This window comes from Macaca thibetana, chromosome 4 (assembly GCF_024542745.1).
Source record: "Macaca thibetana thibetana isolate TM-01 chromosome 4, ASM2454274v1, whole genome shotgun sequence".
Taxonomy (NCBI): domain Eukaryota; kingdom Metazoa; phylum Chordata; class Mammalia; order Primates; family Cercopithecidae; genus Macaca; species Macaca thibetana.
The window spans coordinates 34,844,885-34,871,422 of record NC_065581.1 but is presented as its reverse complement, the minus strand read 5'-3'; the positions used below and the strand labels follow the sequence as shown (position 1 = coordinate 34,871,422).

At 55.9% G+C, this 26,538-nt stretch overlaps 1 protein-coding gene across 6 annotated transcripts in view; it reads left to right on the top strand.

The window, feature by feature from the left end:
- GRM4 (glutamate metabotropic receptor 4) overlaps window positions 1-26,538 on the top strand; it is a 127,268-nt gene that overhangs the window by 84,377 nt on the left and 16,353 nt on the right. For all 6 annotated transcript variants that reach the window (XM_050787586.1, XM_050787588.1, XM_050787589.1 and 3 more), the window contains 5 exons: window positions 4,097-4,232; window positions 7,000-7,154; window positions 9,738-9,878; window positions 24,852-25,052; window positions 25,286-25,422. In XM_050787586.1, the coding sequence (XP_050643543.1) occupies window positions 4,097-4,232; window positions 7,000-7,154; window positions 9,738-9,878; window positions 24,852-25,052; window positions 25,286-25,422 (770 nt within the window). The remainder of the gene's footprint in view (window positions 1-4,096; window positions 4,233-6,999; window positions 7,155-9,737; window positions 9,879-24,851; window positions 25,053-25,285; window positions 25,423-26,538) is intronic.

The following is a 26,538-nucleotide window of genomic DNA, read 5'->3' as shown; positions in this document are numbered from 1 at the left end:
GATGCTGCCATGTGGTTCTGCAGAGGGTTCCGATGGACACGCCTTGATCAGGTGTCCAGCTGCCTTGTAGTAAAGGCGGGCCCCGAGGGATGGGGCCAAGCATAAGTCAGTTTTGATGGGTGGGACAGCCCAGGGAGAAGAGGAGGTGTGGAGCCTGGGCGGGCTGGGGAGGAGGCACAGAGCTGGGAGAGACAGCGGTTCCTGCTGGAAAGCAGTCAGGGGCTGGCCTGGATCCCAAACTTCCCAGTGCAGTGGTGAGAGCCTCGTCTGGAGGTGGCTCTGCCCCTGCTACTGTGTGCCCCTGGGCAAGGCCTCTCTGGCCTCCATCTCCTCACTCTCCATCCAGCTCGGGCCAGGAGGTCTCCAAGGTCCCTACAGACTTGATATGCTCAGATTTTCTTGGCAAGTGGCTGTGGCTTCCTGCCCCTGGCCGGCGAGCAGAGGCACCAGCTTGGCCGGGATGGCAGAGCTTGCAGCTGGCAAGTGGCAGTCGGGTGTTTGTCAGAAGCCTGGGCTGCTGGGGTCCTGGCAGGAGGCTGGGCAGGGGCTTGCCAAGGGGAACCTGGGAGAGCCAAGGAGGCCATGGGGACACCCAGCCTTCTTCATCTGTGTCCCCCTCCCCATATGGTCCTATGCCTGGAGCCTGAGGAGTAGAGGGCCCCAGTCTCTGCCCTGAGATACGGAGTGGGCTTGTTCCCTGAGGGCTTTGTGGGCTTTAATTTGACTAAATCTACTCTCAGTATGGACCCATGGATTCTTATTTTATTCAATGAGAGAGGCTGGGGGAAGGGCACAGGGTGAGGAGGCATCCCCTTCCTTGGGGGAGAGGTTTGAAACAGGCATCTGCGGGAGTGTTAGCCATGTGGCCCAGGGGCTGGGCTGGTGGGCTTGGTGTGACTTTGGGTCTGTAGCAGCGTGGCCTGGAATGCACAGGGTGGGCCGTGGTGATGGTGGACGTTGATCTGTGCCAGTGCGTGCATTCTGTGACTGTGTGGACACATGTGTGCACACATGTACACGAACCCACCTAAACAGAGGCTGCAGAAGAGGCTCTGGCTCGTGAAACACTGCCCCTTTATTCTCAGTGGCTGCTGCGAAGTCATTGCTTTGCAAGAAAAGGGAACTGTCCAGGAGTGGGAGGGGCTGCAGGAAATGGGGGCCTCTCCACCTGAGGGAGGCTCTGGATACAGACCAGGACTGCAGTCCCACTCACTGGCTGTGTGACCTTGGTTAGGCTATTTCACAATCTGAGCCTCAGTTTCCTCATCTGTGAGATGGGATTATTAGCACTGGCTAATGTGTGAGGATTTGAGACTGGGCCTCGCATGGTACCAGGCATGCAATGGATGCTCAGAGGCCTCTCAGGTCGCTCTGGCCGTCCCTGGCTGCAGCAGGCACCAAGAGAGCAGTTGAGGCAGAGATTATGCCACTGCCAGGAGTTTGTGTCATCCCAGAAGAGGGCCTGACTTGTGAGCCAGTTCCTTTACCCACTCCCCTGAGCAGACATGCTGACAACAGGGCTGTGAAACAAAGGGACCCCACGGGTACTTGGTATCTCATCCTGGGGGCAGCGACACCAGTGGGCACTCACCCCAGGATGGGTGCCATGCCCCATCCTGCCCATGGGCCCACAAGCCCCCTCGACTCCACAGTCCTGTCCCTTCATTACATGACTGGCTGAAAGGTGGCCGCTAGAGCCAGATGGCCCAAGTTCAAACTCCAGCTCTGCCCCTGACTATCTTCATGATCCTGGAGAAGCTACTTAACTTCTCTGTGCCTCAATTTCCTCATTTATAAATTGGAGATGTGGTGATTACACTGGCTTCAGATGAGTGAATCCATGTAAAATTTGCAGAATAGCATTTCCCATGCATTGGACACTCCATAAATGTTCATTAGTATTATGGAGCTCTGCACACCCCCTTCCCCCGCACTCCCCTCTGGTCTGAATCTCTTGCAGTTGGGAGGATATCAAACCCTCCTCAGACTGCATTAGCATCTCAAGTACCTTGTGGCTCACTCACACTCCTGCTGACTGAGCCATGGTCACCTAATCCTTCCTTCACCAGCAAAATGAAGCTTGCAAGATATGCCCTGAGGTGCCAGGCAGGACCATCACATGGATCCTCTTAGAGGAGCATCACTCAGAAATAGGACTTAACCTAACAGTTTCTCCCTGTTTGAGAGCAATTAACTCCCTTCTCCTGCCTTCCTCTCCGCTCCTGGAGCCAGGTGGCTCATCCTTCCCTTCCCTCTCCTCCCAGTCCAGCCTTTTCCTCTGTCCATCTGTCTCCCCAGATGGGGGGAGAAATGTCGCAATTGGCCCACTTTCTAAGTGGAAAGAAACCATATGGAGGGTTTAGTTGGGAGCTGAGAGCCAGCCTGGCCAGCGGTGCAGCCAGCAGCTGCCTCCCTTGGCTCCCTCTGTGACCCCAGACTGACAGGGACCCCAGTCCTGCCCAAGCACCCTTGCTCCTTCCCCCTCCCCATGAGCTCCTAGTAACCATGCTCTTCTCTAGCACTTGGGACTTCTTGGTGTCTTAGGAGAGCCCTAAGGAGCTGTGTGTGTGTATGTGTGTGTGCACATGTGCGTGTGTGTGCATGCATGTGTGTGTTGTGTCCTGTGGGCCCAGGCCAGCAGGGTGCCTGGCACAGAGCAGCCACTCCTTCCAGAGCGTACCCTGTTCTCTCCAGAATGCCTACTGCCTGGCCACTTGCATCCTCTAAGGACTCAGCCCAGTGTCACTGCCTTTGGGTAGCCTTCCCTGGCAGCCATCTCCCTACCCATGGATAGGGACCCCTCCGTGGGTGGAGCTGGGTGCTGGCACTGCCCTGTGGGGCTGGTGGTAGTCATGTCCCCTGCACTCTGAGCCCCTGGCAGCTCCACCCAGAATTTTCTGATGTATTGGGGCAAGTCTGTGTAGAAGGCTCAGGTGACCCCAGCCCGGACCTCCAGGTCATTTGGAAGCCCAGGGGTGCCCAGCCAAGGTGTTTGGTTTGAGGCATTGTATGGGACCCAGAGGAGGGCAGCCGCCATTAGATACCGGGACTGGCTTCAAAATTAATCCCTCATGCTTTTCTACTGACTGCCACCATGGGCTTCTGGGGTCTTATTCTCTGGGGGTCTCCAGTTCCTGGACTCCAGTAGGGCAGGTAACTGTGTGGCTTTGGGTAAGCCACTTCTCTGAGCTTCAGTTTCCTCATCTGTCAAAGGCAGTGGCTGACACAAGCATGGCCCACAGATGCTCTGTACCATGAGGTTGGGTGAGATTTAAACACATGAATGACATCTGTCCCCTGCCAGCACTTGAGAGGCACATCTGGGGCTGGGGACTGGCTGGGACAAAGTGCTCCCAGGGTCTCTGATGGCCACCCAGTCTGGTCGTGAATCCTGGCAACATCAAGTATTAACCCTCTTCTGATGGTTCCAGCCAGTGGCCATGCATGCTGCTCTTACCAAGGGCCTGGTGATGGGCATGGGACCGAGGGACAGGAGCCCTGAGAAGCACGTGGATATGGGTGTAGCAGGGACTGACGCCTCAGGGTGGGCTCTATTTCCAGCTTTAACCCTCCAAGAAACATTATGAGGGGGTTACAATAAAAATAATCAACATTTACTAAACACTAGGTACCGGATGTTGTCTTTATATGCATTACCTCACTTATTTTATAACGATTCTATGAAATAGGTAATGCCATTATTTCCACTTTATAGGTGATGTATGTGCATCACAGAGAGGTCCAGTAAGTGACCTAAGGTCACACAGCAGTAAGTGGCAGAGCTGAGATTTGAACCCAGGCAGTCTAGCTCCTAAGCATGATGCTGTGCTGCTTCTAGCTGCTGTATGGGGAAACTGAGGCTCAGAGTACTTAAGTGACATGTCCGGGGTCACCAGCTGGTAAGTGGAGCCAAGATTGGTACTGAAGCTGTTCTGACTGCACAGCCCATATCCAGAGACTGGGATCCCAGGGCTGGGAGTCAGGCTGGGGAGCCTAGGCAGCACCCAGCCCCCATCTCCTGGAATGTGTGTTGGGAGAGTGGTGGGGAGATTCAGGTTCCCCTGCCCACCCCAACTAACTGGTACCCCTCCTGCAGGGGGCGTGTGCATCGCCCAGTCGGTGAAGATACCACGGGAGCCCAAGGCAGGCGAGTTTGACAAGATCATCCGCCGCCTCCTGGAGACTTCGAACGCCAGGGCAGTCATCATCTTCGCCAATGAGGATGACATCAGGTGAGGGCAGGTGGCAGCACGGTGGGCACCGGGAACCATGCAGGTGTGGGCAGAGCCACAGGTCCTGTCCAGCTGGAGACCTTCCCAGGCAAGCCTGACCCCACCCTGGGATCCGGAGAGGTGGGTGTGGGTGAGTGTGTATATGGGCAGGGAGACCCACAGGCTGGCACGCAGGCTTCTGCTATGGGGCACCCCTTCCCTCCTCCCTCCATTTCCTGCATCCGTTCCACCTGCTAGGGATGGCTACCTGGGTGCTTTAACAGAGGGCTGAGGCCGTGAGCTTGGGGCCAGACCACTTAGGTTCTAATGCTGTTCTCTCACCTACTCGCTGTGTGACCTCAGGTTAATTTCTAACCTCTCTGGCCCTCTGCTGCTAAAACACAAATGAGTTAATGATACCTGCCTGGTAGCATTTGAGAATTCAATGCAGGAATGTGCATAAAAGGCTTAGAGTAAGGTCTGACATGAAATAGGTGCCCAGTAAATGTGGGCCACTTCTCAGCCCCTCTCTCCTTTCTGTGGTGAGCTCAGAGTACAGAGAAGAGCTCTGGGCTGTGTTTGGTTCTAGTCTTGGCTTAGGCTCAGAAAGTCCAGGCTGAGGGAAGACACAGCCCTGTCCTCAGGGAGCCCCAGGATGAGGGGAGATACAGCCCTGCCTAGAATCTGGTAGGGCCCTCTAGTCCCTGCTGGTCACTTCTCCTTCAGAGAGGAGGGTGAGAGCAGATGTGGCCCCTGCCAGGTCTCCTCAGATATCTGGTCTGGGCTGGCAGAGCCTGCTGTGCCCTCAGACTCCCCCTCACTGGACCAGCCAAGGCTGCTCTGTGTGCCCGTCCTTCCCAGGCGGCTTCTCCTATTCCTCACCAGTGCTCCCAAGCCGTTTCTCACTTTCTAACCTGGACTCCAGAGTTGCTGCACAACAGATACCTTCCCAGGCCATTCGTGGGTCCCTGGAGGGATGGAGGAGGGCTTCTGGAAGAACATTACGGCCTCAAAAGCCAAAAGGACCAGCTGCAATGGTGGTGTCTCAGGCAGCGAAAGACCAGGGAGGGGAGGCCCTCAAGCCCCATCCTGACAGCCTCAGAGCTGCACAGAGGTGGTACCCAGTCCCTTGAGGCGTGCAGGTCCCCTGAGTTCTGGCTCTGAACGTTTATGATGGCCACCGCTCAGCCAGCTCCTGGGGAAGCTTCTGAGCCACCAGGCCGTGCTCCCCAATTCCTGCCCCTTACTCCCATCCCAAAGCCTGGCAAGACTTGGCTCCCACACCCCACCCAGCTATGCGGCTCACTCCAGGCCCGCTGTTTTTGAGGACACCTTCGCTCGGATGGACCCACATTCTGGGAGGGGGACTGAAAGCACTGGGCCTTTTGTCCCAGCAAAGAGGCCCCTAAGGGAGGGCTGGAAGGGAGCTAGACTGACTTCCGGAGCAGGCTGTGGGAAGTGGGGTAGGAGGCGGGGGCCATTTCTGGAAATCCACATGCATTTTCAGAAGCAAACAGAAGTAAAAATAAATCCAGGTGACTCTGCAGGGCTGGATGGTTGGGAGCTCTGGCCATCTCAGGCTGGCCGGATGCAGACGGGTATTAATAGGGTGTGGGTGTGGGTTCTGAGAGCAGCCTTACATGCCATTAGTGGTAACCTAGGCTGTGGGGGGGCTACACCAGTGAGTGGGGCTGGAAAGCCTCAGGAGTTGGGAGATGATGGAGGAGGATGGGGTAGGATGAGATGGACAAGGCCAGCTCAGGTGAAAGCTCTGGGGCCTGGAAACATTTGTTTCTTCCTGGAAGCCCAGGCCCTCCAGCCCCAGCTGGCTGCCTCCTGCACAGGCCCAGCAGCCACCCCCAGGCCCTGGAGTCTATGCCCTGGTCCTCACCGACGGAAGGGCCTGGACAGTTTGTAGTATCTCACAGCCTCTCACTTGCTGTGTGGCTGTGAACAAGTTCCTTGCCTCCTCCCTACCTCAGTCTCTCTTCGTGGGAGCTGGGTTAGGGGAATTCTGCTCATTCCTCCTTGTTTTTCCCTTCCGAGATGTCTTTGAAGGGCCACTTAATTCATGCCTCCATGAAGTCCCAGCTGAGCGCTTGCTGTGGGCTCCTCGGCCCCGGGCTGGGCTCTCGGGTCCCTGGTTTGATTTATATTACCATCACAGGCAGACTGGGCTGTGTGTGAGCACTGGGCGGCTGGCTCCACACCCATCTCCCTCCATCACCCACTCCCACTCAAGGTGTGGGGCGCAGCTCTCTGAAGGACCTGGAATTTTGGCACAGAGGGCGGTGAATGAAGAGGGAGCTGCGGGCAGAAGGCAGCATGTGCAGCGGGGTGAGGGCGGCCGTTGTGTGATGGTGGATGCGTGTGAGAATGGGCAAGGAATGTGGGGATGGATGAGACAGGAAGGCGTGCGTCTCAGGGGACCGGGGCTGGGCAGAGGTGGTTCTGGGGCCTGAGTCAGATGTGGGACGGGTGTGGATCTGGGGGGACAGGTGTGGTCGTTGCAGGGACAGATGTGGGCCTGGAGAATCACACTGGGCCTGCAGTGGGCATGGGCCCAGGGACAGGCAGGTTGGATGAGGCAGTAGCCAGGGGTCTATGGGCAGGTAGGGGCAGGGGGTAGGGGGAATCCACGGGTTGGGGTGAAAGCATGGGTGCTGGGACAGTTGTGGACCCGGGGCTTCTGGGGGTCAGGGACGTGGGCCCAAAGCAAGTGTGACCAGGAGTGGGGGCAGTTGCGTGGACAGACACGGCTGGGCTGGGCTGGCGTGTGTTCCTACAGGCGTGTGCTGGAGGCAGCACGAAGGGCCAACCAGACAGGCCATTTCTTCTGGATGGGCTCTGACAGCTGGGGCTCCAAGATTGCACCTGTACTGCACCTGGAGGAGGTGGCTGAGGGCGCTGTCACGATCCTCCCCAAGAGGATGTCTGTACGAGGTAAGGCCGGGCAGGTGCAGGTGGTCGGCACCTGGACTGCTCCTCCTGCCGTCCCTCCTCGGCTTCCTTCTCCTCCTGCTCCTCCCCTTTCCATATCCCTCCTTTCCTCTTCTTTGGCCAACAGCCTCTTTTTTTTTTTTTTTTTTTTTTTTTTTTTGAGACGGAGTCTCGCTCTGTCGCCCAGGCTGGAGTCCAGTGACGCGATCTCAGCTCACTGCAAGCTCCGCCTCCCGGGTTCACACCATTCTCTTGCTTCAGCCTCCTGAGTAGCTGGGACTACAGGCGCCCACCACCATGCCTGGCTAATTTTTTGCATTTTTAGTAGAGATGGGGTTTCACCATGTTAGCCAGGATGGTCTTGATCTCCTGACCTCGTGATCCACCTGCCTTGGCCTCCCGAAGTGCTGGGATTATAGGCGTGAGCCACCGCGCCCGACAGCCCACAGCCTCTTATGTTCTGAGGTTCTGGACTGGGAGGTCTTTTAGGCCACACGCAACACAGCAGAATTTGAATCCAGATTCAAGACCTTCCCTCCTTTCTTCTCAGACAATTTTGGGGTGGAAGGTGTGTGTAGAGTCCACTGCTGGAAGAGGCTGGGAGCCACCCTGCCAGGGCTACAGGACAGGCCTTTCCTGCAGAGACTGCCTGGGGTTGGCGGGCCCTGGGATGGTGCTGAGGTTGGGCCTGCCTCGCCCTGAATCCCCTCCTCTCAGGGCAGAACCCACAGTCACCTGGGGAGGAACGAACTTCTCTGGCCAGAACTTCACAGAGAGTGAGGTGTGATGTTCCCGTTAATGGCCTGATGGGCAGGGACCTGGCAGTCTTCACCATGAGGAGAAGGCTCCCTGGGCCCTCTCCTTCCCTGCCCTCCCTCCCTTCAATAGAATCCAGCATTAATGGAGCTGGGAGGGACCGCAGACATCTGCCTCTCCAAGGCACTTCCCAAGACACGGAGGCCTGATGAAGGGAGGGACTTGCTCAAAGTCACACAGCAGTGTCCTCTCTTCATCCTGAGGCAGAGGGAGCTCCCTGGCCCATGACTCCTTCTAGCCCTGGCCCATACCTGTCCATAGGCCCATGCCTACCCTGTCATCCAAACCTGCCCCACTGGGCCTACGCCTCCCCCAGGCCCATGCCTGTCCCTGCAAAGACCACATCTGTCCCCCCACATCCATACCTGCCCCATGTCTGACTCAGGCTCCAGAACCACCTCTGCCCAGCCCCGGCCCTCTCAGACTCATGCCTTCCTGGCTCATCCATCCCCACATCCCTTACCCCATCACACATCCAACACCCCCCCACCCACCCACCACACACACAGCCAGAATTTCCACACCACCCCCAGCCATAATAAACACAACATAACAATAACTGCTATGGTGCTTACCAATGCCAGGACCCTTACGGACATCTCCTTTAGCCTCCCCAACAACCCTGTGATGCATTCTTCCCCACATTTAGTAGATGGATACGGAGGGCTCAGAGAGCTTGAGACACACACAGTGCAGCGAGTGGCAGAGTTGGGACCGGAATCCAGGACTTGCCTGACAAGTACCTTTTCTCTCAGGAACATTAGAGAAGCTTTTAGAACAATGGTCCTCATCTGGGGATGATTTTGCCCCCCAAGGGGACATTTGGCAATTTCTGGAGCCATTTTTGGTTGTCACAATTGGGGGATGCTGCTGCTGGCATCCAGTGGGTAGAGGTCGGGGTGCTGCTCAGCATCCTACGGTGCATAGGACGCCCCCCCACAGTAATGATCCCACCCAGAGTGTCCACAGTGCCAAGGCCGAGAAATCCTACTGCAGGCCAAATCTCCTCCTCGATGCCAGTGCGTCTCCTGCCACCTGGCCAGTCATTTTGCTTCCACTTGGACGCTTCCATGGGCAGGAAGCTCCACGTGGGCCCCACTGAGCTTTCACGCCTCTGGCTCATACAGAGCAGCTCAGTCCACAGTGCCGCGAACAGTCAGTATGGCAGGAAGGGTGTCTGGGAGGAGGAGAGGTTGTTCACCGCCAGCCTGCCCACCCTAGGACATGGTTTCCCAGGCTGAGAGCAGAACTGTGAGCCATGCAGAGCACGTGGAGGAGGGAGGTGGCCTCTGTCAGTGACGAGGACGCCCTGGATGTGAAGGGAGAAGGTCCAAGTCCTGGTCTTGCTGTGTGACCGGGGTAGTCCCCTCCCTTCTTGTCTGACCTGGTCTCCTCTTCAGGTGCTCCCAGTGTTGGGCAGCCCCACCAGCCTCTGTGCTGTAATCTCAGGACTCCCAGGCGGCCCCTTCTCAAAGCCCGCTGTTAGCATTGCAGCGGTTAAAGGCCGCGGAAACATCCTCATCGGTGTGCTTCTCTTCCATAAAGGCAGCAGTTGTAGATTACACACGCTCCCCCTGGGACCTAATACAGCTCTTTTCATTTTGAATGAAATGAAATGCTCCACATTTTGTTTTCTCCTGGATCAGAGGATGCGCTCCTCCCAGTCTCTCTCCCTCCGCCTGGACCATCTCTTATGCTGAGGGAGGCGGGAAGGGCTGGGGCTGGTGGGAAGGAGGCCAGTGAGGCCCTGACGTCCCGGTTCCCTGCCAGGCTTCGACCGCTACTTCTCCAGCCGCACGCTGGACAACAACCGGCGCAACATCTGGTTTGCCGAGTTCTGGGAGGACAACTTCCACTGCAAGCTGAGCCGCCACGCCCTCAAGAAGGGCAGCCACGTCAAGAAGTGCACCAGTGAGCACGCGGGCCGGGCAGGGCCGGGCGGGCTCTAGGAGGAGCCGGGGAGGGCCGAGCCTGGGCGCCTGAGGCCGAGAGTCTCCCTTTGACATGGAGTTGGGCCTGCACCTGGAGTGGAGTTGGGAGGCCTGGGGTGGGGACTGGAGGGGCGGGGCCACAGCCGATTTGGGGTGTGGCCCTGAGATCCCTGGGAGTGGCGAGGCCTCTGGCCAGCCCACAGCACGGCACTGACCCCTCCAGTCTTGACGCACACCAGGCTGGGCAATTTCCAGAAACCACCTCTAACCTCCAGGGTTCCCTCAGTCACTCAGCAAGCACCAGTTTGGCTCCTAGGCCGTGCCTTGCCCGGTTCTAAGCTTGGCAGATATAGGGCAGTGAAGAGAGTCCAGCGGCACTTGGAGTTTTTATTCTAATGGGGAGACAGACAATCAAGAAGATGAGTGAATGATACAATATGTCAGAACAGAAATGTGCAGAAGAAACAAAACAGACAATAAAAAGAATGGAAAGTGCGAGGGTAATTGAAACTGCAACTGTGAAGTGGCCAGGGACGGCCTGCTTGCGCAGGTGACATCTGAGCCCGCACATGAGAGGGATAAGCCGCGCAGGGGAGGGGCAGTGATCGGTCCATTTTACAGATGGGAGAACGGAGGCTCAGAGGAGGTGAGTAGAGGCACTTGAATTCCCATAGATAGAGGGCGGTAGAGCATGACTTGCTCCCGGGTCTGAGCCCTAGGCTCCCCGCCCCCTAGGGAGCCATCATGGCGTGTCCACTTCAGATACATCCAGACAGGGGTCTTTGCGCGCCCTGGTTCTGGGTCACTCTGCGGCAGGACCCAGCCTCAATAACATTGGGGTGCTCTGGTGCCTCTCAGCCTGAGTGGTGCCTAATCGAAGATGATGAGTTATCTCCTGTATTCTCCCAGACTTGATCGTGCAGTTCGGTCAAAGGGCGGGGGACACGCTGCATGGAATCAGCTCCTCCAGGGCCAGGGGAGAAGGGAGTGTGATGAGGGTGGGTGGGGAGCATGCTGCCCTCTGGTGGCCAGAGCCCACAGGGACGTGCAGCCACTGGACCACTGGGGACCCAGAGAAGCTCACAGCCAAACCCACCTGATCTGCAGAATGAGTGCAGGTATGCGAGTGTGCCCAATGTGTGAGCATGTGTGTATACACCTGTGACACGTGACTTCGCATGTGTATGAGAGCTGGTGTTCCTGAGAGAGAAGGGGTGTGTGTGCCTGTATGTGGGGCTTATGTATTCCTGGGTAAGCTAAACATAAATATTGCTATTTACTATGTATCTACTGTGTTCAGACACTTTACGGACATCATCTTTAAAATGTGAAAGACATTTCACTCTCACAGCAACTCTAGGAACTCTTAAGATTCCTGCACTCTAGAGGAGGATATGGAGAGTCAGAGAGACCAAGTGACTTGCCCGAGGCTGCTCAGCAAATGCCTGAATCAGGCAGTAATCACAATAGAGGTGTGAGAAGCGCAAAGATGCCTGGGTGTGGAGGCTGAGCCCTCCTGTGTGGGGTGGCCATGCATCCTGTCTCCCGTGTTCTGGTGTAATTATTGAGAGCATCCCCTTTGGTTCTTGGAAGTGCCCATGTGGGATGGAAAATTGTATGGGCACCCTGATTTAGATCAGCAGACCTAGATCGGGGGTGAGGATGGGGATGGATGGGGTGAGGATGGGGTGGGAAGACTGGAAGTGGTGGCAAGATGGACAGCTGGGGCCTCCTGGACCCAGTGTCTAGGCCGTTGAGGGGTCTGGGCTGTCAAGGGGAAGGGCTTTCTGGAATCTCCTCTTTGTCTGGGAGGGACAGGAGGGGAGAAGGCTTTGGTCAGTTCCTATAGGCTCTGTCCAGACTTCTAGTCCTTGGGGCAGGATTCATGAACCTCTCCAGCAGTCCTAAGGGAGGCGTTTGGTCTGATTGTTAGCTCAGGTGGGGAAGGAGGACTGGAGCAGGGTTCAGAAGAGCACAGAGCTCGGCTGGGTGTGGCGGCTCACGCCTGTAATCCCAGCACTTTGGGGGGCCGAGGCGGGTGGATCATCTGAGGTCAGGAGTTCAAGACCAGCCTGGTCAACATGGCGAAACCCCATCTCTACTAAAAATACAAAAATTAGCCAGGTGTGGTGGTGGGCACCTGTAATCCCAGCTACTCAGGAGGCTGAGGTACGAGAATCGCTTGAGCCTGGGAGGTGGAGGTTGCAGTGAGCCAAGATTGTGCCACTGCACTCCAGCCTAGGCGACAGAGTGAGATTCTGTCTCAAAAAATAAAAAATAAAATAAAAAAATAAAAAAAGAGCACAGAGCTTTGCCGTGAGCCTGAGGCAAGCTCTGCAACCTTTCTGGGCCTTTGCTTTCTCATCTGAGCAACGGGATTGATGAGCTGGCCCAGAGGGTGTCTCCAGAAGGAAGTGAAGCGTTAATGGAGGCACTTCCTGATCTGTAAGTGGTGGCTGTAAAGCCTGGAGGTGAGTTAGAGTCACCTGGGAGCTTTTAACACATACCAGGGCGCCACCCCCAGACCAACTAGATCAGAACCTCAGTGGTGGGGCCTAGGCTGTGGATTTTTACAAAGCTCCCTAGGTGATTTTAATGTGTATTTAGTGCTGGAGCAGTGGTTTTCAAGCTTTGTTCACATTGAATCACCTGGGGATCTTTTAAAAATTCAGTTACCCTAGACATTCTGGTTTAATTTGCACTGGATGCAACCTGAGCACCAGGATTTTTTGAAGTGCCCCAGGTGGTTGTACTATGCAGCAAAGTTTGGGACCCTCTGGCTTGGAGGGAGGGGTGGGTGATGGAGGGAGGACGGCGTGTGCCCTAAGCAGGTGAGGAGGCATGAGCAAAGGGGCAGAGGCTCTAGTGGACGTGGTACATCTCACCTGACCCGAATCCTTCCTGCTGCATTGGGAGCTCCAGCAGGGTCAGAGTCCCTGTGTGGCCCCAGGCCAGGCGCGGTGAGCCTCTCAGTCTATCTCTGTGTGAGGTGAGGGGTGGGTGAGGGGGCTGCTGGGAATGTCTGTGGGACCTGACACCCTGGGGGAGAGGCAGGCAGCTCTGGTTTCCCCATGGTCCTGCTCCTGAGCTGAGCCTGTCCCACGGGAGAAGGCCTTAGGCCAGGAGGACTGGAGTGACACCCACAGAGAGCTGGGAGCAGGGGCAGGGGAAGGACCCACTCCTGGATCTGAGTCTGACTCTGCCTCCTCCCTGCTGTGTGACCTTGGACAAGTTATCTAACTTCTCTGAGTCTCAGCTGCTGTCAGTAGAACAGGGAAGTCAACAGCCACCTCAGTGAGCTGTGAGGTTTGGAGATAAAGCGTGTGAGGAGGCTGGCTGAGAAGGTGCTGATAAAATGATTGTTATTGCTGATATAGAGAGGAAGTGGGAGAGCTGGGATTTAGACAGGCAATTGGGTAATCTAATAGTCCAAGTCTGTTGGTACCAATTCTGTCTGTCTGCTGTAGGATCCCGGAGGAAAGAATGTGCCATCCTGAAAGTGGGTAGTATAGATGATCACAGATGCAACTCCCATTTTACGGAAGAGGAAACTGAGGCAACTTGTGACTATCACAGAGCTAGAGAGCTGTCAGAGCTGATTTGCAGCCTGGCTGTCAAAGGCCCCTGCCCTTCCCGTCCTTCCCTCCCATTCCTCCGGGGCCCCTCTCTCTTGCCCTCAGCCAGCCCGGGCATGCTCTGTGAGACCTATTCTCCACCTGCCCCCACTCTGTCTCCAGAGTTTACTTTCCCCTCAGCTCTTCAGGATCAGCTCACTCTGCTCTCCTGAGTGCTCACGTTCCATAGTTGGCCTCTGTCTGTTTCAGTCCCACAGGCCTGCCCTGCTCAAGGTCTCACGGAGAGCAGGTGCCACTCCTGTGTCCTTTGCTTTGCCAAATCCATTCCTTCCCACCCCAGGTGATGGATGGGCCTGGTGACCGCCCAAGAGGGTGGGAAGGACCCTCTCATCCTGGGATCTTACACTTGGAAAGATTTGATTCATCCTTCAAGGCTGTCTGAAGTGGAGTTCCCCCAAAATGAGGATTTGATAGCAAGTAGATGATTTGGGAGGGGATTCCAGGAAAGAGGAGAGAAAGCAGAGATAAAGAGGGTGAGATCAAGCTGGTTGCCACTGTGAACAATTGGAGCTTAATCCTCCTGGGACAGAGGAACAGGCCTCTTAGTCATCCCACAGAGAGCGAGAGGGAGCCGGGGTATGTGTGTGCCAGCCCCCATCAGTCATTGGTGGAGGGATGCTCCTGAAGGCCATTAATTCCTTGGCACCTCCAACCTGCCAAATGGCTGGGCAGAGAGGGCTACTGTACCCAAGAAAGCCTCAGAAGGGTGGCACATGCTGGCAGCTGGAGGCTGAACTGGTGTGTGCTGAAGGGGTCAGGGTTGGGGGTATGGTAGAGCACTCATTCTTTCTCAAACATACGGCTATTAGAGTCCTGCAGACCTGGGTGTGAATCCTGGTGCTGCCAATTCCTAGCCATGTGGCCTTGGGCACATTACCTCACCTCTGGGGGCCTCGATTTCCTCATCTGTGCAATGGGAATTATATTATCCCCTCCCATTCTCCCAAGAGCTCCATCCCCAGTAGAGTGCTACCTCCCTCACGGCTTCCAGGGAAGTGATGGGAGCTGATCTGCAGGAAGCACTTGCAGATGGCCCATGGATCCCCCCAACCCCATCGAGCTGGGGTCACTGAGAGGGGCATCTCTGCAGCTGTCAAGCCTACCGGAAGATAGCGCCTGCCTCCTCCTTTCCTCCCATGCCCTCCCGGGGAGCCCAAAGAACAGGGTTTGGGAATTAAAGTCGTAAACAAGGCAGCTGTGGCATCCGTCTTTTTGACAGCGCTGCCAGCCAGGTGACGCTGAGCGGAGGAAGGCCCGGTTTATGAGGAGAGAGGGAAAATTTACTGCCTGCTGCACACAGGGGCTGCGAGCTCAGAGAGGGAGGGCAGCTGCATGGTGGTTGGGGGTGTGTGGGGAGATGCCAGTCGCCCAGCCTGTGCTACCAGCAGTAATAACGGTAATAGTGAAAACATAATCACAGCTAATATTTATATAGCATTTATTAATTGTCGAGCTCTGTTCCAGTATTTTGCATATAATTTTTGAAGCAACCCACGTTACAGATGAAGCATCTGAGGCACAGAGAGGTTAAGGACTTGCCCAGGGTCACACAGAGTTGGAGTTTGAATCCTTCCATTTGGCTCCAGAGACGTTTTGCTTAGAGCAGATGATATCCCAGCCCCAGGCCCCTCCTGGCTTCTCCAGCCCGCCTGTGAAAGGTCTTCCCACCTCTGCATCCCAAAGAGAACCTGAGGAAGCCTCCCTCCTTGGGCAAATAAGAAAGGCCAACATTTGGGAGCACCCTTTATGTGCCAGGCCGTGCCCCCATTAGAGGAACTCACAGTTGTTCAAACCATTGGCCCTTCACTCAGTGCTGCTTCCCGCTCATCAACTGGGAAACCAACAGCGTCGACGAAGAGTCTGACTGTGTGCCCAGTCAGCCCTGTGTTGGGCTCAGTGAGGGGGACAGACTTGCCCTGGGGAGCCGTCCTGTGAGTGGCCTTGCAGATAAGGTATAGTGGATGGTGGCGTGGCCTGGCAGTCAGAGCCGTGGGCTCCAGAAAAGGCCTAACTGTGAGGCTGGAGAAGGCAGAGCCTGGAGGCCTCTTGGAGGAAACTGGGAGTGCTGGGAGGACAGGAATGCTGCACTTTTATGTCAGAAGTTCTCACTGAGAAGGTGTGTGCTAGTCTGTTTGCATTGCTATAAAGGAATACCTGAGGCTGGGTAATTCATAAAGAAAAGAGGCTTATTTGGCTCACGCTTCTGCAGATTGTGCGAGAAGCGTGGCACCCGCATCTGCTTTTGGTGAGGGCTTCAGGAGGCTTCCCATCATGGTGGGAGGGAGACAGGGGAAAGAGAGCAGGAGGAGCCAGGCTCTTTTTAACAATCAAATCTGTTGAGAGGGAGTCAGGAGTCGCCTCCCTCTGGGTAAGCTGCTCCAGCTCCTCGGCCTCGGTTTCCTTATCACTGAGATGGGGATCCCTTTTGGCCCAACCACTAAGCCCTCAAAACACCTGGGTGCATCATTCCCTGGGACTGGCAGGAGTTGGTGTTGGGCCAAGGCTGAATTGTTGGGGACAGAGCTAGAGATGGAGGAGACTCAGCCAAGTGGGTTACAAATTCCCAGACTGGAAAGCATAATAGAGTGAGAACTCACTCATTACCATGAGGAGGGCGTCCAGCCACTCATGAGGAATCTGCCCCCATGACTCAAACACATCTCACCAGGCCCCACCTTCAACACTGGGGATCACATTTCAGCATGAGATTTGGAGGGGACAAACATCCGAACTATTTCAGGGCGATCCTAGAGCGAACACCTGAAGGCTGTGAGAGAGAGAGCCATGTGGAGACCTAGGAAAGGGCATGCCAGGCACAGCACACAGCAAGTGCAAAGGCCCTGGGATGGGCTCCTGCCTGGCAAGCCTGGGGAGCAACGAGGAGGCCAGTGTGGCTGAAGCAGAGAGAGCAATAGGCAGGAGATAGGGTCATGGGGGAGCGACGGGCAGGTGGTACAGATCATGTGGGCCTTGCGGGCAGTTTGTAAGGATTTAATCTTTTATGCAGAATGGGACAAGCCATTGCAGGGTTTGAAAGAGGATTGACGTGACCTGATTTATGACCTAATGAGATCACTGGGCTTCTACCTGCTCACTCCTCTCTGGGAGCGAGGGCAGAGTGGGAGACCAGTTAGGAGGCTGGTGCTGTAATCCAGGTGGGAATGATGGGCCTGGGGCGCGTGGTGGTCATGGAAGTGGTAAGAAGGGGTCGGATTCTTTGTAAACTTTGCAGTGTGGCCATGGTGTTTATGGAAGGATTTAACGAGAGAGAAAGATGACAGAAAGTCAAGGATGGCTTCAGCGTTCTCTGCTGGAACAAGGAGATGGATGAAATTGCCATGCACTAAGATGGAGTGGGCGGGAGGAGGAGCAGGCTGGGAAGGAAGGCAGGGCTTTGGTGGAGGCCATGTGGAGAGTGGGATGCCTCCTGGGACCCACGTGGCCTTGTGGAGTAGGCGCTGGAGTCAGGGAGAGGCTAGAGTGGCCATGTGACTGGGGAGCTGGCAGAGTACAGATGGGGCTGGCTGGGAGCACCAAGGAGTGTGTGTGGCTAGAGAGGAGGTCCCAGTGAGCCCTGGATGCTGGAGTGTTGGGGGCCGAGAGAAGGGGGCCAGCATGGAAGCTGAGAAGGGGCAGCCCGGGAGGCAGCAGGGCCCAGAGCATGGTGTCCCGGCAGTGATAAAGAGAGCACTAGAGCAAGGAGTGACTGGCTCCATCACATGCTGTCCAGGGGCCAAGTGAGACTGGTTGGACTGGACCATTGGACTTAGCTACCTGGGGGGCGATTGTGACCTCCACAAGAGCAGTCTCCTTAGAGAGGTGGGCGCAAAAGCCAGACTGGAATTGGTCAGGAGACAGAGGAGAGAAACTGATGACAGTGAGCAGAGGCACCGCTTTCGAGGAGCTGCATTGTAAGCAGGAAGAGGAGAGGCGGGTCAAGAGAGGGGATTTGTTTGTTTGTTTAAATGGGAGAAATGACCTCTTCTACCTTAAAGAGAAAGACATAGTGTGTTAGTTGTTCTCACACTGCTATAAAGAACTACCTTAGACTGGGTAATTTATGAAGACAAGAGGTTTAATTGACTCACAGTTCTGCAGGCTATACAGGAAGTGTGACTGGGAGGCCTCAGGAAACTTACAATCATGGTGGAAGGCGAAGAGGAAGCACGCACGGCTTACCATGGTGGAACAGGAGAGAGAGGGCGAGAGGGGAAGTGCCACACTTTCAAACCATCAGATCTCTTGAGAACTCACTATCATGAAAACAGCATGGGGGAAATCCGCCCTCATGATCCAATCACCTCCCACCAAGTCCCTCCCATGACGTGGGGATTACAATTCAAGGTGAGATTTTGGGGTCGGGACACAGAGCCAAACCAAGTCTCCTAGTAAGGCGGAAAGCTAAATGCTGCTTGAAGGGAGGCTGGCTGACTAATGGGGAAGAGGGATGTCTGCGTTGGGAGTTGTTAGCAGGGGCCGGGCAGCTCATCCACACTTGCCTGAGACTCAGTCCCCAGAGTACCCCCCACGCCCAGCCCCAGCCCCTCCTGAGTGGAAGAGCTGAGCCCCAGCTTCTCAGCCAAGGTGTGCTGGCCTCAGAACCAGGGAGGAGCTGAGAGCTGGTCCTTCTTGGGCACTGGGCTGTGCAGGCGCCAGGTGTGACTCTCCTTGCCTAGTCCCAGGTGTGAACTTTACTTCACAGATGAGGGGTCTGGAGCTCAGAGATGCTAAGTGACTTGCCAGGCCCAGCAAGGGGCTGAGTGGGGGTTTCCAGCTGGCCCCACCAGACCCTGGGGCTCGTATCCTGTTTCTCAAAGCGAGGTCTGTGGACATCTGAGGACACATTCTTGAGCCCAGATTCACAGGGACTCAGGAGTGCCATGAGGATTCTTAAAGTCTGCATTCTCGTGTTGCTGGCCATCCCGAAGTGAGCTCTCCCAGTCTCAGAGACGTGGCTTCTCTGCTGCTGTGAGCATTTGCAGTTGGGCTTCACTGTCATAGCCAAGCTTTCAGCTTCTATCCTCAGTGTTTTCTTGCTGGGGTCATATTCTTGAGGGTCTGCAAGAATTGTTTCCTTCAAAAGGAGCCTGTGGCTGGCTTGAGGTTGAAGAGCCCCAGGCGATGCTACCAGAGCTCTTGGAGCTTGTAAAAGACCACTTGAGAGGGAGTCAGGAGTCGCCTCCCTCTGGGTAAGCTGCTCCAGCTCCTCGGCCTCGGTTTCCTTATCACTGAGATGGGGATCCCTTTTGGCCCAACCACTAAGCCCTCAAAACACCTGGGTGCATCATTCCTTGGGACTGGCAGGAGTTGGTGTTGGGCCAAGGCTGAGTTGTGGGGGACAGAGCTAGGGATGGAGGAGACTCAGCCAAGTGGGTTACAAATTCCCAGACTGGAAAGCAGGCGACTTGATGAGGATGGAAATTCGAGAGGAGGGGACCGGCAAAACCGCAGTATAGGGCTGAAGAGCAAGCGTGTGACTCTGGGCCAGGGAGATCCTGGCTGGTGACGTCTGGGAGTTTGGGGGCTTGTGGGGTGGTGAGCCTGGATTCGGGAACAGGACTTGAGGGACCCTCAGAAGGAACTGAATGTCTCAGGAAGCACAGAGTGGCAGCTTTCTCCACCCCATCCATATGTTGGGCTAGGCCGAGCTGACCTGGGTTTGTCTATGCGGTGGGCATCCCTTGCCCATCGCATGTTGGTGGGGAAGGGGTGGGGAGAGTCAGCACTAGAGCCAGCACCAGCCAGGCTGCAGACAGGATGGAGGGGAGGCCTCTAGGGGTGGAGCGTCATCCAGCAGGCGCGTGTCAGGGAGGAAAGGAGAGCTGAGGCTGAGAGAGGACTTTTGTGCACAAGACATGGTGTTGCATCTCCGTCAGTCCTCCCAGCGGCCCCTCAGAGTAAGTCTTACTATCTAGAATTCACACTTGGGAGATGGAGGCGCTAGGACACTCCTATACTTGGCCTAGAGTGTATAGCTGGGCCATGGCCCCGCCGAGAGTCAGGGCCATATGTGTTTGTTTGGTCCATTACACAAGGCAGCCTTCTCTGGAGGGGCTCTGGGACCCCCTTATTTTACTCCCTACTCCCTGGAAGTTTGCTTAAGGGACAAAAATGGGTGCAGGGTATAGTTGTGGCTCATGCTCACCCAGAGCCTTGGTGTGCCTGGCACCTCACCTTCCCATAGTTCTGGGAGACAGGCTGTGTAAATGCGGGTTGATATCTGTGTAGGTGTGTGGTGTAGACATGGATCGATGCTTGACTGCACATGGGAATGAGTACATGTTTCACAGCTATCACTGCCTCAGCCGTACCCCTCAGCACTCACCACCCCTGTGTGCACTAATGGGGCTCATGCCTCTGGGAGCAGCCCTCAGCCTAGGACCGGCGGAGCTGGAGCATTTATCCCCATGAATGGGACGACGCTGAGGTGTAGTTTACAGGGTCTTCTGGAGGTCCCCAGCAGGACGGAGCCCCACATGTTGGCATTAGTTGACTTCCCCCCCCCCACCTCACCTCCTTGTCCCCTCCTCATGCTTCCTGGCATCACCCCCAATAAAACCCTTGCTCTCAAGTCCTCAGCATCTGCTTGTGGGACTTCTCAGCCTAAGCCAGTGGGTGAATCTGAATACCCATGTGTTTGTGTTAGTGTCACGTTAAATGTGTAGTTGTAGCTATATTGGAAGCATTTATATGTACACCTGTGTTAGAGCATGCATGTGTGTGTAGACGTGTGTAAATTCATGAAGGTCCGTGCGTTTGCTACTCTATGCATGCAGATGTGAATATCTGTGAGTGTCTGTGTGGTGGACTTTGTCTACCCTGGCGTGAGGGAGCTGCTTCAGCAATGTGTGAACTGGAGGATTGTGGCTCGGCGGGTGAGTTGTGGAGAGGTGAGGGGGGAGATGAGGAGGACTCTGATTATTTCAACCTTGAAAACTCATTTCAATTACAATTTACAACCTGCAAACAAAGGCTGCAGTCGCCGTAGTAACCACGCTTCCGGGTTTTGATGGAGAAAATCCTCCCTGGATGGTTCCCCAGCTGACTGTCACCCGTGGCGGAGCCAAATGCATCTCTGCCTCACTGTGCCCCGGGACACAATTAGGACATCTTCAAACTGTTGCTGCTGTCACTGCTGCCATGTGTCTGGAATTTGTCTCCTCCAACAGCTCTCAGAAATGCATGTCTTGCTTCCTCCCAGAACTGCGGTGCCCCTGCCTGGTCCTGGGGTTCCTGCCCACCCAAGAGAGGGGATTGGGGATTTTCCCACCCCTTTCCCTCCACTGGCACCTTCCTCCTCTAGACCTGCAGACAGGGAGTCCTTAATCCCTGGTTAGGTCTGGCCAGACAATGGGGGCAGGGCCTGGGTCCCAGGACAGGGGGAAGGAGGCAGGTCAGCGGCTAAATGGAGGAGGGACAGTTCAGGGTACTGAAGACTCTTTTGGACAACCAAAGAGATCTGGGTTCAAGTCCCAGCTCCACCACTTCCCAGCTAGCTCCATCTACAGGTATGTGTCAAACACCTACTCGGTGCCAGGATTCCTGTGAGGCTCTGGGATGTCACCCACCCACCTGCAAACCTTGCTCCCTCCCCTGTGAGGGGGCCAGTGAAGCCTGTCTCCCAGAGCTGTGGGAAGGCAAGGTGCCAGGCACACAATGGCTCTGGGTGAGCATGAGCCACGGCTGCAGAGTCACCTGCTAAGGAGCCGGGTTGGGTGAGGCACAGGCACAACTGCAGCTGCTCATTTAGGCCAGAGCGTCCTGTCTTGTTTAGTGAGGGTTTGTGGTTCCTGCAGTATCCCCCACCCCTCCCCTACATGCTCCGACCCCTGCAGAGGAGTCACCTAGTTTCCTGTGGGGCACAAGGGAAGGGCCTGAGGCATCTGAGGCCAGAGTTGAGGAGTGTGTGGTGTGTGCGTGTGTTTCTGTGTGTGTTTGTGTGTGTATCTGTGTGGTGTGTGTGTGTATCTGTGTGTGTTTATTTCAGTGTATGTCTGTATGTGTGTCTATCTGTGTGTGTCTGTGTATATATGTGTATGTATGTATATCTGTGTGTGTGTGTGTGTGTGTGTGTATGTGTGTGGTGGGCATCCTCACAGCCTGGTCACTTCACTGCACCCCAGTCTTCCCATATGTTACTGGGGCTAGACTTGAGACAAAGTCCAGGAGGCCGCAGCAAGTCGAGAAGTTGCTAGAAGTCCACACTGCTGTGACAGCGCTGGGATGGATGCTCTGTAGGGGCAGCACCCCAGGCCTAGCACTCTGGAGCCCTTCCCCCGGAGCTGCCCTGGGTGGAGGCAGGTTTCCCTGTCGAGGAGGCTCCTGCGGGATGTCCACACTAGCATCCATACTGATAGCTTCGTGACCCTAGAGAAAGCCCGTGGCCCCGAGCCCGAGTGGCCCAGGAGTGGATGCTTCAGCGGGACCCTCTGAGGAGAGGCTGAGGCTAGCCTCGTGGGGGAGGTGTGTTTCCCCAGAGATCCAGCTGGCCTCCAGTGGCTGGGCGCGTCCTTGGCCTGGGAGAGAGCTGCCTTCTCTCTGCAGTGGCCGCAGCCTCCCACTCCATCCCTGGTTAATAATTTAGTCTCTCATCCATATGAGATGAGGCTGTGATGGGAGCTGTGGGGGAGTCAAGTAGTGTTTTATGCTTCCTCAGGCTGGAGAGAGCAGGGCCTAGGGGCCTGTGGGGAGCAAGTGTGGGTCCAGGGAGGGTCTTTCCAGGTAACTCTGTCCCAGCCTTCTCTGTGTCCTTTGGGGATGGGATCGTCCATTCTACGTCTCCCTAAGCCCTCATGACCTTGTGATCAGAGGCCTCGGGCAAGGCAGGATGGCGAAGCTGTCTTTCGTGTTCATCCCGTCTGTCTGTGCCTTGGCCTGGAAAAAGTGTTGCTGGTTAGCAAAGCTGGCAGACGTGACCCAAGTCAAGTGCAGCCTGGGATGGAGCAGGGGTGGGGTCTGGAAGCTGGGAGTGCCCATCCTGTCAACCCTGGCTGTGTGACCTGGGCTTCCCCACCAGCCTCAGTTTTCTTGTCTTTAAAATGGCTGTGGGGGCAGATGACCCCCGTGGTCCTGGTGTCCCTAGCATTGTGGTTCCATGGTTTCTACTGTCCACTCAGCAATATGTGAGTACCTACCCTGAGCAAGGCTGAAAATGGGATGTGGTTCTGGCTGGTAGGGTTAATGAGTGACCAGGCCAGCTATCCCCCATCCCCACATCCTTGTGTGGCCGGGATTAGACGGTGTGAAGGGATTAGAGGGTGCAGCAGACCTCAGGGAGAGGCAGTGAGATCCCCTGTACCTTGGGTCTGCCTCCAGGGTATCCAAGGCAGGGGGCTGGACACAGTAACCTCTGGGAAATCACTGCCTCCTGTGGACCCAGCTTAACCCTGGCCTATGAGGGCAGGACGCAGGTGCAGCCGCACACCCTGCTGGCCTCTGGGGAATTGCCTCTGTGCAGTGTGGCATGTGCCCTCTAGCTGAGAGGCACGGGCTAGGAGTAGAGCGATAGGAGGAGTAATTTCCTCGCCTGGCCTCAAGGAAGAAGGCCATGCTGTATGCAGGGGCTGTGGTCTTGGGAGGGGAAGCCAGGCTTCCCTAGCTCTGCCCATCCTCCCCCTTCCTCCTCCCAGCCATCCTCCTGCCCCCATGTCCTCACTTCAGATCCCTGGTCCCCTCCCCACGTTCCTGCCCTCCCGCATCCCTGTGTGGCAGAGTGTGGTGCTCAGGCTTGGAGTTGGAGTACCTGGGTTCACATCGGTTCTTCATGGTCCTGGAATGTTGATGAGCTTTTCTGTGCTCAGGGCTTCAGTTTCTTTTTGAGATGGAGTCTCAGTCTGTCGCTCAGGCTGGAGTGCAATGGTGCAATCCCAGCTCACTGCAACCTCTGCCTCCCAGGTTCATGTGATCCTCGTGCCTCAGCCTCCTGAGTAGCAGGGATTACAGCTACCTCCCATCAGGCCTCTCCAGATGTTCCCAGATAATTTTGGTATTTTGAGTAGAGATGGGGTTTCACTGTGTTGGCCAGGCTGGTCTCGAACTTCTGACCTCAAGTGATCCACCCACCTCAGTCTCCCAAAGTGCTGGGATTATGGGTGTGCCATGCCCAGCTAGTTTCTTCATTCTACAATGGAGTTGATTACACCATAGCATTGTTGTGAGAAATCAATGAGTGAATATACATCAAGAGTTCTGTACAATGCCTGACACATAGCAGGTACTGGTGGAAGTTACTTACTTAATGTTACTGTTGTTATTCAATGTGTTATCTAATATCATGATTACCCAGGGTCCAGGCCAGGAACCACCTCCCCCTCCACAAAGTTGTCCAGCCCAGGGACCTCCATAGCCCTCTTGGAAGCACCTGTTCTGCCCACTTAGCACATAGGGTACCATGGACGAGCCACCTGCTGGCTGCCAAGTGTTTTCAGTACCTTATCTCATGGAAGCCTCATGGCAGCTCTGTGAGGTGGGATCATGATCCCCTTTTTGCTGACGTGGACAACCAAGGAGGCTGCACAGGGCCCCAGAGCAGAGGTCAGTGGACATGGAGGGGAGGGGAGGAGGATGGGAGGTCAGACCCCAGGTCACAGTGCCTTGGGGAGCCATTGCGGTTAGCAGCGAGGAGTCTATGGGGGCGGGTTTCTCAGTTTGCAGAGTTCACTTATCCTTGCCACTGGGGGATAGGAGGGTTGTCCCTGAGGTAGAAGAGGGATGGATGGGAGTGATGGTGACTTCTGGTATCTAGGGTGACTGGAAACCATTGAAGGCAGTCTTTCAGCCTCTCTGGGCCTCAGTTTCCCTACCCATACCCTGGGGTGAGGGCAATATCCTCTGACTGGAGCGACTGCCCATGGGTGATTGGCTTTAGGGACACTCCCCTCATTGATGGACACAGCTACTGTCCTGGATGTTTCCCAGACTTCGAGAGGGGCAGCTACTCCCAAGATTATCCCAGGCCAGGACTGGGGGAAGGCATCAAGGGCCACAGCCACAGGGAGACCTCTGGGACGCTGCCTTCCAGGGTGACGGGTGACAAGGGAGTCTGCCCTGGATATTCTGGGACCTTGGGTGGCACAGGCATCAGTGGCACAGTGTCCAGGCCGTTGGACTCTCCCATTACACCCATGGGCCTGTCTCCAGGCGCCTCCACAGGGCCATCTCCTGGGTGATGGAGCACTGGGCTGGGAGTCAGGAGGCCTGGCCGTGCACAGATGGGCTGTGCCACCTCTCCAGGTGCCAGAGGGTGGTCTGGCTCCCATGACACCACTGTAAGGACAGTGGGCCTCACGAGTGTCCCTGTTCCTGGTGTTTCATTGCAGACCGTGAGCGAATTGGGCAGGATTCAGCTTATGAGCAGGAGGGGAAGGTGCAGTTTGTGATTGACGCCGTGTACGCCATGGGCCACGCGCTGCACGCCATGCACCGTGACCTGTGTCCCGGCCGCGTGGGGCTCTGTCCGCGCATGGACCCTGTAGATGGCACCCAGCTGCTTAAGTACATCCGAAACGTCAACTTCTCAGGTGGGGACGTGGTGCGGACCATGCCTGACCCTGGGTATCCTGGGCCATGCCCGAGGGGAGGGGCCCTTAGGCTCTGTGGGGTGGGAATGGGAGGCCTCTCCCGATGTTTCCAAGAGGTGAAATCTCCCCGGATGTTCCATGAAGGGGTGAGTCAGAGAGGTCTCTGCCCCAGGCTCATCATCCGCCCTGCCTCTGGGTAAAGGCTCTGCAAAGATACCCACCCACCTTTACAGGCATCGCAGGGAACCCTGTGACCTTCAATGAGAATGGAGATGCGCCTGGGCGCTATGACATCTACCAATACCAGCTGCGCAATGACTCTGCCGAGTACAAGGTCATCGGCTCCTGGACTGACCACCTGCACCTTAGAGTAAGTGGGAGGGCAGGGAGTGCGTGGAGAGTCACTCACGCAGTTCCAGCCCCTGGGAGGGGGGGCCCAAGGGGAGGCTGCCGCTGATTAGCCCTGACCTCCAGGACTGCTGCTGCCAGGCTGGGGCTTCCTTCCCAGTGCCCCCTCCCAGACCTCAGCGGTTCTGAGGCCCCCACCCTGAAATGGAAGACAGGGCAGTCGGAGTTCTGCTGCTATTCTGGTCCCTGCCCCCTCCCTTAGCCTGGGGCCTTCTTGCCTGCTACCCACTGAGGAGGGGATGGGGGAACTCTGGATCGAAGAATTCACACCAGGGTCAAATGGCTCAAAGGCTTTTTGGGTGGGCAGGTGGGGGGCGATGGGGGTGCATGGGGGAATAAGGTGAGGAGAGGAGGGCTGCATTTGGACAGAAGAGGAAGTCTTAGGGCAAACGACCCAGGTCAAATGGTGGGATGTGTGGCACTGACTGGTGAGTAGTGAGCCAGTTGCCAGCTCCCCAGCCCCGTCAAAGCACGATAGAGGGCAGCCATTTTTCTAGGTCCTCTTAGCCACACTTTCCTAGCTCATGGACTGTCCCAGGGATGTGGTGACTTTCCCTTTCGGGCCCTCAGTATCCCAGCAGTGAAACAGAGCAGTGTTTTTGGAGAGAAAGGACCTTTGGTTTGTTCCCCAACAAAGTGCTTGTGGACTTGGTCTGTACCTTGCAAGGGGAAGGGGTGAGCCATAACCGGGGTGGGCCACTGTGACCCCCCGGATAGACTGGAGAGACTCAGAGACAGGTCCTCATCTGGCCTCCGCCCTCCGCCCTCCTTGTCCTGGGATCCTGTGGGTGTTGCATTGAGGCCCCGCTGTCTCCTCTTGTCATAATCTCTTCCATCGAGGAACCCCTCATGCTCTGCTCTTCAAAGCACTCTTGGCCTGCATCTCATTTAGCCCAACCATCTTCTAAGTCAGAGGAAATCTCTCAGGAAACCCAACCCTGGGGAGGCAGAAGGACTCTCCTAAGGCCACACTATGTGGCAGGAACAGCCTGTTCCTAAATGAGGATCCTTGGATTGCTGAGTGGAGAGAGATGGGCACAATGGGGTGTGAGGAGCTCTTGGCAAAGTGGGACAACAC